The sequence below is a fragment of the Streptopelia decaocto genome (assembly GCF_964273445.1).
Source record: "Streptopelia decaocto genome assembly, chromosome: 10".
In the NCBI taxonomy this organism is placed as follows: Eukaryota; Metazoa; Chordata; class Aves; order Columbiformes; family Columbidae; genus Streptopelia; species Streptopelia decaocto.
In genome coordinates, this window is record NC_138665.1 from 11247916 (window position 1) to 11259946 (window position 12031).

A 12031-nucleotide genomic window follows, 5' to 3' on the forward strand; every position below is an offset into this window, starting at 1 on the left:
ATTGCCTTTGTACCATGAAATTTCTGTTTGCTCTAAATTGCTTTCTTTTTGGTTTGACAGTGATGCAGTTTGGAAAAGGAAAGTCCTGTTACTATCGGTTCCTGACCAAAGGCCAGCAGTGGATATGGCTACAGACACACTACTACATCACCTACCACCAGTGGAATTCCAAACCCGAGTTCATCGTTTGTACGCACCTAGTAGTTAGGTAGGAGCAAGCACCAAGTACTTCACAATGTGTGTCCCATGTGCTCATCCATTATTTTTTCTAGTCCTGTGTTGTGTTAGCCAAATATTTGCTGTGTGTATTGACAAGCTAAGATTGTATGTAATTGTATAACACTATTATGACAGGGAGCATAGGGAAAAGCATAATGTATTTTCATTACTCTCTTCTTTTTGCCACCATTGCCCGAGTCTATCAGTGTGTTACATTCCCCTTTTATCCCTAGCGATGCCGTGGCCCTAGGAAGAATTAAAGCTATTAAGAATCAGATGGATTTACGGGTGTGAATGGGATCGTACATTTCCTACAAAACCTTTTGATCAGAGCTTTAAATATTTATGACCTGCAGTTCGCTGCTGTCCTGCTGGCCTTGTTCCTCAGCTGAAATTCAGCCCAGGATCCCCACCTAGTGGGAAGCTGCTTGTGCTCCGTGCACACCCGAGCTGGAAGGCAGCGTGGCTGGGATGCTCTGTGATCCACACCTCTGGGGGGAATCTGCTGATTACCACTGTCACCTCAAAGCAGACTCTGTTAAGACTGGGAATGTATTTACCGAAGGACTTGAAAAATAGTGACATACTGGTTTGCTCTGTTAACTCAAGTAAACATATTGCTCCCTGCATCTTTCTTTGCTGTCAGGAATCAATTTGTGAATTTTTTTTCTGGTCCTCTTTTTTTCTTGTCAAACATCTGGAAGAACAAACACCAGTAAACTGGGATGTTCTGAGAGACAGACTGAGAACACCTTACACCACAAAACAGGTGTAAGTGATTAGAGCTGTGAGTGCCGATATACAGTACATGTCAAGTATTATTGTAAGCCCATGTTAGACAGAGGGATTGCGTCTGAGTTGTGTTGCTTCTGCTGTCCTTCAGGGAGCTCAGCTTCACTTTAGGCTCTGAATTTATTGTGCATTAACTTCTTTGCTCTTTCTGCTTCCAGTGCCTCTGAAACCTAGTGACATAGTCGTAAACAGATTTTGAAATTGAATTCTGTCTACACAATAAGGTTTAGAATGTATTATTGAAACACACAAGTTAGAATGTGATTTCAGGAAAATTCATTGCCTACAATGATATAAGTGAGTTTAGTTTGGCAACTTCTCTTGCCTCCCACAAAGCTTATCACTCATTAATATTTCAGCACCCTAAATTCTGGCATCTTTCAGTGGCCATGATCTACACTCAGAAAGTCTTTAAAACATCCTCTCCAATTTATCCCAATGGTGAATCATGTGGCATTGCTTCCTGTAAATATTTTATTATTTAAGAGAAAAAATAGTAAGGAAAGCAAATATACACTTTTAGAGACACATTCCCAGGGATTCCTGCACCTCGCATTGCGGCTGCGCAGCCGTCAGCTCGTATTCAGAGCGTCCACCAGCGCGAGGATGTTAACGCTGCTGTGGCAGCTGCACTGTGTGCACCCTCAGAGAGATCTGACCTTGCCAAGGCGCTGCCTTCGTTCCCACTCAGCTACCATATGACATGCAAAAACATTGATTCTTGACCATCAGCAGGTTAGAAAATGAGTGTTCATTTGCTGTGGCATTTTACATGCACAGAAGCTGTAGGACGATTTTTCTGCCTGATTATGGAAAGTAGGAATCTCCTTTATTAGCAAAATTGTACTGAGGACAAAGATACCCATTTTGTCTTCAGTAACCATGTGCACTTTGCTTCTAAATTAGTTTTGCTTGAAGGCATCCAGGGCCAAAATTTTCAAAGGAGTGTCTACATTTGTGCTTGAAATGATTAGTACAATTAATCATGTAGGTTCTGCAGTCCTGGGTGCAGTGGGACTGGGACACTGCCCTGTTGTGTCTAATCCGTGGATATTTAGTTATTCGTGTATTTCAAGGTTGGATGATACGTTCCTCGAAGCAACTTCAATGTGAGAGTGTGTGTGTGTGCTGTGCAAAACTTACGACTCAACATGAGAACTCCATAGTGATGTGTAACTATGCAGTAAACAACATCCAGGCTGAAAAACTGGATTTTATTTTTTTCTTTTTAGTTATGCAGAAGTTCGAGCTGAAAGAAGGCGAGATCTTGGCCTTGAAGAGTCATCGATTGAACTGGCATCCTCTTCTCTAAAGGTACCGTGGCCCTTCACATTTGCATGAGTAGGTGTTTAAACCAAACTGAGTAATCGCTTACCAGTCTTAGGAAAATATCTGTTTTTTCTTCTCCTTCACTCTCATCTCCTTCCAAGCCTTTAGTTGGGTTGTGACTGAGGCAGGCCCTGAGAAGTCTTCCACTGCATGGCTCTAAACTGCCCATCTCAGTTCAGGCATATAACTGCAAATTCAGCAGTTGCATTGCTGCTGTTCTGCTCTTTGTTATCTTTCTGAGACTGTTAACTCAAACAACAGGTTAAAACACCTCAGCTCAGAACCACAATAATTAGAGCTGGAGCCAAGATTGCTGAACCTGTCATCATTAGTAAAGCGCAGGGCAGTACCATGTAGTACCTGCTTTGTTAATGCCAGCTCATTACTGATGCTCAGATGAAGAGTGGAAGTGAAAACGTTCTAGATTTTCAGCTCTGTTTACACTATTGGGCAGGATCGCATCAAGTGTAGGATTGTGACAAGAGCAATGATTTCCATGGCTTGAATCAGTCTGGCATGCCAACGCACCTGCCCAGTCAACAAGGTCATTTCTTCCTCTCAGTAGTTTACAAAGAAGACCAGTAATCAAAGTCATTTCAAGAGGATTGTTGTGTAATTATCATTCCATTAGCTGCATTGCTCTTCAGACATTATCTTATAGAAGTGTTTATGGGATGTGTAGGGGAAGCTGTCTCAGAGACATATTGTGTTTGAGCGAGGACTGTCTTGCAACCAGCTGCTTCTCTGCCACCACAGCACACTTGTATGTCTTTTTGCCCTTTCCACATGATAGCTGAGATATTTTTCTGCAGACCTTAAGCTGCATCTGTTGATGTAAGGCAGCTAGAGGGGAGGGGAGTGTGAAGCTGGGGATCACCCTAGGAGGCACAAGGAGGGTGGTGGCACAGCCATCATAGTCACCCATGTCCTGCTGGTGAAAAACTCTCCTACTACCCAACAGTTATGGGCTGTTTGCCATAAACTGTCTGCCAGGTGGCATCTTTGCAGACAAGCCGTCAGGGAGATGAAGGTCCCTTCCAGCACTGTTCTCTCCTGCTGACAGTCCCGATGCTTGTGCTTCCCTCCCTGCAGAGCCACAGCAGCTACCTGGACGTGGGGCAGTGCGGCAGCAGCCAGGATGCCAGCCGGGAGGGACTGTCGCTGTCGTCCCACAGCTCCCGGCACTCCTCGCACACCGCCCTCTCCGATTCTGCGTGTAGGTGCCAGCATGGCCGGGGGAGCCTGGCACGGGGGCGAGGAGCGGGCTGGCGGGCACAGCAGCCTCCAGAATACTGGGGTTTGGCTGGGAGTGACTCAGTCAGGGTGGGAGGGGGATGCTCAGCACCGGGACTGATATACTGTGCCGTAACAAGTTGTGGTGCGGCAGCAGAGCTGCAGCCTTGTGCTGCCTCCTCCCTCTTAGCTCACTGCCAAGGTGAGAGCAGCTTTCCTGCGTTTAAGGGTTGTGGTTGTTTGTTGTGGCTCAGGGGACAGGAGGTGACTTACTGAGCTGCAGCAATTTGGTTGAGTCCCAAACCTCACTGACAAAACTTTTATTGTGGGGTAGTATGGTCCCTCATGATGTTAAACCCCTGCTGAAGGAGTGCAGAAGGCTGCCTGCCTTGCTGGCAAGCTTCATCTCAGCTCCCAGGAATGTCACCCCCACCCTGGGGTCAGCAGTGAGGTGACCACAGTGCCCGTGCAGGGCCATGGGTAGGAGCCAACTCAGGGGGCTTTTCTTGAAACATGTGCTAGGGAGAGAGTGGGAAAGCTTGTCTGGAGACACCCATGGAGGGACAGCTGAACCGGGGCATTAGCATCAGAAGGGAACCCTGCGAGGCAGGGGAAGAGCCAGCGGGACCGCAGAGCGTTAGTCTGGGCACCTGGTTTGGCAGCATTAGGGTTGCTGCTCATCTGCATACATGGAGTTCAGGCTTAGCCATGGGACCCAGGCACGGGTCTGTATCACAGCAAACTGTCTCTTTTCCAGCCACATCGTCCATGCGACACACGGACGCCAGCACTCCCACCCGGCCGTCAGTGCCGGGGGGGCAGGCGGAGAAGGCAGCCCTGCGGCTGGCGTCGGCTGCAAGTGCCCAGGTCAGTGGTCCTGGCAAGCAAAAGCCTTTCAGATGCTATAAAGAAACGAGCTTGACAAACCTTGATCTCGCCCTCAGAGAGGCTGGATCTCCCTCCTCTGAGTGTGCTGGGGATGGGACTCCCCGCGGCTGTGGGGAAGGCTACTGGCTGGCAGAGCCAGTGAAGAGCTGCTGTAGGCTCCTCTGCTGTCTTCTTTCAGGATTCAATTTGCTCCTCCAGGCCAAACCCCTTCTCGCATCATGAGCCCCCTGTTCTTGGGGTTGGTACCTGTGAAATAGCATTTATCCAAAAATGGATGCTGACATCGAGGATTTGCAATTAGCAGGGGGCGTGCAAGAGCTTAAATTCTCCCTTCAGGCTCATCCTCAGATGTCCAGGTGGAGTTATCTAATTCCCCGCACTTGTTCATCACCAATATGAGCTAGTAATGCACCAAGTCTGCACTAGAGGTGCTATGGACCTGCAGTAAAGCGAAGTTTTCATTTCTAGGCCATAGCAGCTCCTCAAGCCCCTGGTGAACACCTTCCCCAGCATCCCGTGGCTCAGCCGGCAGTCCCCTCTCAGCATGCTGTGATGGTATGTGGTTTATTTTTGTTAAACACGCTGGTATTGCCAGTCAGCAGGGCAGACTTGGTGGCTTCAGTTCACTGCTCCTACCTCCTTGCTGGCTGTCGCTGTGTGGGGCAAGGTTTCAATGCCATTGCTGTTACTGAGATTTACCTGCAACCAAATTATTGCAACCACTTGTTTTGTCGAGGAGACAAGAGCAGGTAGGACACCCAAGGAAATAGCTTAGAAGGAGGTTTACGCTTGTCAAAACCATTGGGGGCTGCTGAAGGCTCATCACTGAATTGCTAGCAACTAGCTGGAGACCGATATGGTGCTGAAGAATTTTATTGCCCTGGTAGAGGAAGGGGATGTCATGGGAACAAAAAACAAGCAAAGAAACAAAAGTAGGTGTCATAAACCATAACTATGAGGCCTGTCCTCACAGACTTTTGAGGTCAGTGTAGTAAACATCCAGACTATAATACAGCGATTGAAGATGGCCAATGTGGGTGTGAAAAAGTAATCCCAAAGTGGGATTACAAACTAACTTGGCCCTAGCATCTGGCAAATATAATTAGCAGCACAACTGGAGGTGTGGCAAGGGTTTGCATGCAGTGACTGCCATAAAACGCATGTGGTCCGAAATCAGCAGGGTGTCACACTAAAGGGACAGGGGAGTCTTGTGCACAGACTGTGCAGAAGTTTAACAGACCAAGATCTGGAGTGAGGCACTGAGTATGAGCCTGTTGTGCTGCTGCTCTGGAAGTACAGTGGTTCTTTGGTTAAATATGCAATTGCCACGGGGTTTTTTGCCAGCATCATACTTTCTATGGCAAAAGCTGCAAAGCAGTCATTCTTCTGAAGCCAGGATCACTATGAATGTGAGTAGCAGGACAGGTCCTACCCCGTGATCTTGTTCTCTTTTCTCCACAGCCAGTGTACCATTTCCCGACCCAACTGGGGATGATGCACCAGCTGAAAGAGCAGCTGGAGGAAAGGACACGCATACTGCAAGCTGACATCAAGACACAGCAAGAAGAACTCCACGTCATCAAGGAGCAGCTTCAGCTAGTGCAGGACTCCAACCTGCAGGTACCCGCCGCCTCCAGGCTTCCCAGACCCGCAAACCGTTCGCTTTTCCTTTCAGCACACAGATCGCTAACAAAACCGTCAGCAACAAAAGCATTTAGAAATGAACTCTGGATAAACTGGGAGTTTGGTCTCAGATGTGGGAGTAGTGTTTCCTGAGAGATAAGTGGCGTCAGTATCTGCTTAAGTACTGAATCAGTAATTTTAGTGATTTAGAAAAAAAACAATCCCAAGATAATCTGAAGTTCTCCTGCACAAAAAGCTCATTGGTTTGGTAGCTGGTTAGTGCTGCTGAATCACCAGGGCCTTTCCTGCAAAATGCAACAGGTGTAATGGAGCTGGCATGGTGATGGCTCTGAAAAAATATGTGGACGCAAGCTAACATTTGATTTTCTATTATTTGTGGTTCACTTTGCCCCTGGATTTAGAGACGTTGGTGCTGCAGTGTTATATATGTTGATAGAGACAGCCTGAGAGTCGGAGGTGGCGTCTCCCAGGCACTACAACCACCGTATGCATTGCAACAACTCACATGTCTCTTTTATGTAAAGATGCTGATGCAGCAGCCGATCCCAGTCGTCTTTAACAACGTGCAGCACCCGAGCCCCCGGCGGCCGCCAGGAACGCCCAGGCAGACCACAGCCAAGAAGTCCCAACAGCAAGGCCTGATGGGGACGAAGCACTTCTGCAGCACCCGCCTGCCGTCACCGTGCCAATTCCTCAGGGACCCCTGCAGCACGGCCGCCCAGGTCACTGCTCCTTCCTTGTCTTCATCGGCCGCTTTCTTGTCTGCTGTGTCCCCCCTCGCGGTGGTCCTGTGCATCTCCTCTGTGCTGGTTTTACCCAGTAGCTGGCATCTTGAAACTTGTGTTGAGAGTCAGTTGTGAATGATGTTGTTCAGCTGTAACCCTAAAAGTCAGGTAGCATAAAAGCACTAAACCCTGGAGACAGCTGGAGCTGCCCTGGTGACCCGAGAGGAACTCAGTGGGAGATCTGGGTTCTCATTTGCTTCTGTTTGCAATTGCAACATGATGGTTGTTCATAGCCAGTGAGAGTTGTGACTTCATAACGTGGGGAAGCAGGCATAATTTTAAAAGATAAATTTTCTTCTGCCTGAGAAGTCTTCAAAGGCAGCTTTGAAAAACAACTTTGTCATCATTACACCTAAGTCCACAATATAGATGGTCACAGCTCCTTGGGAAAGAATTGATGTGTCCAAAAGCAAAAAAAGAGGAAAACTACTGCTTTAAAGGAAGGATGAGACATTTTCCTTAGGAACTTCATATTTACACTCCTCCTCCCCTTTTAAGCTGGTCTCTTCTCCCTTAAGCCTTGTGCCCTTACCCTTTTCCTCTGATTTCTCAAGAGACCATCTGCTCCTGCAACTGGGGATCCCAGCACTCACCTTGCAGGGGCAAGAAACGTAAACAGGTTGGTTGTCCTGAACGGATAGACTGTTCCTACAGCTGTTTTCAGGGAGAATATCCTACTGTTCCTTCTCCTTTTCCCATCTGCATACTGGAAGCAGTTATTTTAGCCTTCTATTCAGGAGCTTCAAAAGCTTACGTGGTTATCTATGTCTTCATTTCAGGTACAGCAGCAGCAGCACCTCATGAGAGGAAACCAAGCCCAGCAAACATGTCTGCCGGGGCAGACGAGCATTTCGGTGCCCCTCTACAACAACCCCGTGGTGTTCTCACAAACGCGTCCCGTTACGGTGGCTGCACAGATGCCGACTGAGGGCAGCGAAAGGCAACCGCAGTCTGACTACAGCCAGGACAGGAGCCTCAGGTAGGAACGCAGCCCTGCTGGGACCGTCCTGATGGCGGTGACAGAAATGGCAGCAGCTGGGCGGTGGGGAGGGCAGGCACAGCTGGGCTCGGGGAGGATGGACTCTGGGTGGCACAGCAGGAATGTAGGGACGTTCCCTCCTGCAGAGATCAGGGTTGCTGGTGAGCCTGGTGCCTGTGCAAATTGGGTGCTGGGCACACCACGCTGTACCCTCAGGGGCCTGAAATCCTTTTCTCTCCATATTTCCGTAAGCTATCCATGTAGCTCAGTAACCTTTGGATATCTCTGCTGTCGGAGGGAGCGAACAGTAAAAACTGTCAGGGACAGCCTTTCCCAAGCCTGTGTCTGCTTCTTCTGAAGCTCCAAGGTATCTTTTCTCCAGCCAGGACAAGTGCTATGGCAAAGCCATTTTTCTTCTACACAGTGCTGTAAACGTTGTATAAAACATACACAACTGCCCCAGACTATTCAGCCGCTTTTCAGGGAGGTATCTGCAGACACTGCCTACAGGATCCAGCCAGTTCAAAATGTTGTGTAGGGAAGCGAGATAAACCCGACATGTCTTACCATCTATAAAACTTATTTCTTACATGAAAGATTTAGCAAATTTCAGCTCACCTCTGCAAGTGCATTAGACAAGGTGATAAGCAGCATCCTATATCATTAGCTTTTTTCAGGGTGGTGTCTTGCATGCTTTCAGGAAGGATTTTCAGCGGTTTGTTTCTAGAGACTGTCAGGAGGTAGGAGCTCTCCCTTCCCTCACCATCATGTTTTCCCTCCGCCGCAGGATGCTGTTGGGTCAGTCTGTCCAAGCTGTGATCCTCGCTGGCAGCGGCAGTGGCCAGTCCACATAGAGCAGTGCCAGGAGAGCCTTTGCTGGCCCTGGTTTTCACACGCTGTTTTAGCTGGGCACTTTATGGCACTGAAAATCGCCTCGAAAAACTTGTACATGGTGACACAAACACAGCCTCAGTCTTGAAAGAGACAAAAGTTCAGGTGGTTAGGAGAAGAAGTAATGAGAATATTTTTTAATTACAAATAGCTTTATGACAACTAAAATGGTTTTTAAAAATATTTTTAACTGTTTTTTGACTTTTGCAAAGTGGCCTGCTCCAGGGGTGGGTCTGGGTTTGGGTTCTCACACCTTATTTTCCTCCTCATGGCAGATTCGTTGCAGAGCAGCAGATCTTGCCTTCCCCAATACAGATGCAACCGATTACATGTAGCACCGTCCGACCTCCAGCCCCATCGCCTGTTTTCTCCCCATCTCTGATGATCCCACACACCAGCTTCACATCCCACCAGGCAAACACACCGGTTCATCTCCATCAGTGGCCACAGCAACAGGTTCAGCAGCACCGTCTCTACCTTCAGGTAATGGAGCTGGAACACGATGCACAGGGGTGGCTTTGGGGTTGGGTTGGGGTTTTTTTGAAGAGACAGGACTTACTTAGCTAATCAGACTTGGTCAGTGCACTCATGCATCCTCCATTCCCACCGTATCTGCATGTACCCAAGTGCTCAGCCTTTCCAGGCTGGCTCTGCACCCATTCAAGGCCATATTTTCCAACAAACTCAGTGATCACATAGTGTCTAGAAAAAATACCCTGTTCTTCAAACAGCTTCTCATCCAGAGGAGCTCTGGTGGGAACCTTGCTGTAGACACGAAACATAAGGGATTAACTCTTTTGAAAACATGCCTCCTGCTGTTATTTCTCAGCATAGCAAGTTTTTTATCAGCTGCCATCACTACTTTCTTTTAGTAAACAGTTGTTTCATAACACAAGTCTCTGGAGAAAGTGATTTTGGTTTTTCAAAGCACAGCTTCATTAGTGCATACCGAACCAGTGACAAGGAGAGGGGTTGTTGAAAGTAATAATTAATTAGTAATATACTCTCCAATATACTCTCTGCCTGGTTGGCAGAGTTAAAGATGAAGACAGTATAAAACAAAGCAGGAAGAGGAGGTGCAGCTGAAAGTAGCCATGCAGCAGGGTTGCATTTAGAGTAAGAAATGAATCGTTGTTGTCAGTAAATGTGGACATGAGCCATCCCTGCTTTGGGTACGTGTGCTTGTGGGCTGCACTGAGGTCCTGAGGACTAACGATATGGACAGTAGAATTATGATGCTGGGGAAGGTAAATAGCTCCAGGGCAACAGAAACCTAGGCTTTGGTGCCACAATGCCTTTCATAGGGGATGAACCAGCAAGTCCAGGTCTTTGGGGAACCAGCCACAGGGTGGTACATGGACAAGGTCACTCTACAACTTCTTAATTGGTTGCCTGAAGATCCTTCCTATGAAAGATGGAAGTTGCACATCCTGAAGATTTAACCTTGCATCCAAGTAGCTGTTGAAGGTCTCCCTCCCTTCTGGGCTCCCCATTGGGCTGGTAGGACAGATGGGTCCGGCTTCCCCATTGGGCTGGTAGGACAGATGGGTCCGGCTTCCCCTCTGTACTCTCCAGGCATTGCTAATTGTGCTGATAGCACTTGCATCCCAAGCTGCTCGTCCACAGTTTGTACCCTTGATGGGTAGGAGGTTGCCTGTAGGACTTGGTACGAGCCTCAGCATCAACCCTGCAGCAAGTCAAGGAACAGATGAGCTGTAGGGCAGGTCTGACTTGTCCGATTTGTGTCTCCTGACAGATGCAAGCTCCTGAGCCAGTGCCTGGGGGTCCGACGCAGCGCATTTTCCAGCCTCCCCACACCCCGCAGCAGAACCCCCTGAGCTACTTTCTGCAGCCGCAGCCGCAGAGCCGCCACGCGCAGGGCCAGGCCTGCAACCTGCCCGACCTGCCCGAGATGCAGCTGCCCTGAGCGCCCGTCGGGAGGCAGGAACCACCTTGGCTGCAGCCGCCCGGCGCCACAGGCGCAGGCGAGGGCAGGACGACGCCCAGAGCACGGGACGGGTGAGGCCATGACCGCGGGGAACGTGGTGGCTGGAGGGACGGTCCCACCAGGGACAGACAGCCCCAGGGGTGCCTCGTGGGCTGGGTTTTCCACGCCGCCGGTCCGTGACGCTGCTCCGGCAGCTGTGCGTGCTCGTGCCCAGCACAGCGGTGCAACGGGAAGGCGATGGCTTCCAGGCCACGGGGAGGTTGTTTGTCAGGTCGCCACGAAGATCGCTGTGCATCACAGAAAACTCTTTTCCATTCAGGACTTCAATGCTGAAAGTCACTGTGAATTTAAGCCCAGCATTTGGGGCACATACACAGACTGTATGGGTCCGCAGGACACCATTGGGTTACCATGTACATAACTTGTTTCGCTGTAGTAGGTCCATTGTGGATTTTCTTTTGTTCCTTTTTTCTATACCTCAGTCCTACAATTTTTTGTTTTCCAGGAGATTGGATAATGCTGCTAATTTACATAACACCACTTTTGCCTGAATTTCTTACTGTTATACCAGCTCACGTCGCAGCTAGTGAGATATTTGTCGTGTTTTATTTTGGTTATCAAGTGTAGATAAATTTATATGGTTTTTACTCCCTGTAGCTAAATATTTTTCAGGTTACAGACAAAGTACCCTTACTCCGTATTTTTTTTGGTTGTTTTGTTTCAAGTGATGTACTTGTATATGTTTCTATACCTAAAAACAAGCAAACAAGCATAGAACAGCATATGACAGCAAACTTTATGGTTTTGCTAGGTCATGTTTCGATTTGGCAAACCCGAAACCTATGGCCACAATGACACAAGCGATCTTACAAGCCCATAGGGTCAGCAATAAATTGTATTTTTGTAAATCGTCACTTTTTAACTATATGTTTATATTTATGAATTGAAGAAAGTTGATTCCTCAGTGGGTGTATAGTTGTGTCCCTACTGTTTGTGTCTTTCCAAAGGAAAAATGAAAATGTACACTTTTTTGGAGTTAGCTGAATACTAACTTTGGGCACTGTTAGAGCCTGAATGTAGGAGATGAGTTAGGCCATTGCTATCAGCTTTGCAAAAAATGGTCAGTGAGGACCATGTCCTTCTAGCAGCAAAGCTGCATCTGGCAGTCAGAGCAAGGTTTAGGGCCAGGTTAGTTTGTCACCTCTGAGTCCAAGCAAAGCGTGCTGGCTTTTTGCCTTTTTTTTTTTCTTTTTTTTTTTCTTTTTTTTTTTTTTTGCCATTTTTTTTCTCTTTTTCTGCTGCTTTCTTGGTTCGTTGTGCCGC

The 12031-nt window shown here is 48.0% G+C and overlaps 1 protein-coding gene across 1 annotated transcript in view; it reads left to right on the top strand.

The window, feature by feature from the left end:
- Positions 1-11070, top strand: part of PASD1 (PAS domain containing repressor 1) — a 51046-nt gene extending 39976 nt beyond the window's left edge. Inside the window, exons 12-21 of the mRNA XM_082061807.1 lie at positions 61-208; positions 2244-2325; positions 3433-3556; positions 4331-4440; positions 4930-5016; positions 5923-6081; positions 6630-6827; positions 7670-7869; positions 9036-9243; positions 10517-11070. Of these exons, the coding sequence (XP_081917933.1) occupies positions 61-208; positions 2244-2325; positions 3433-3556; positions 4331-4440; positions 4930-5016; positions 5923-6081; positions 6630-6827; positions 7670-7869; positions 9036-9243; positions 10517-10687 (1487 nt within the window). The 3' untranslated portion in view covers positions 10688-11070. The remainder of the gene's footprint in view (positions 1-60; positions 209-2243; positions 2326-3432; positions 3557-4330; positions 4441-4929; positions 5017-5922; positions 6082-6629; positions 6828-7669; positions 7870-9035; positions 9244-10516) is intronic.
- Positions 11071-12031: the final 961 nt, after the last annotated feature.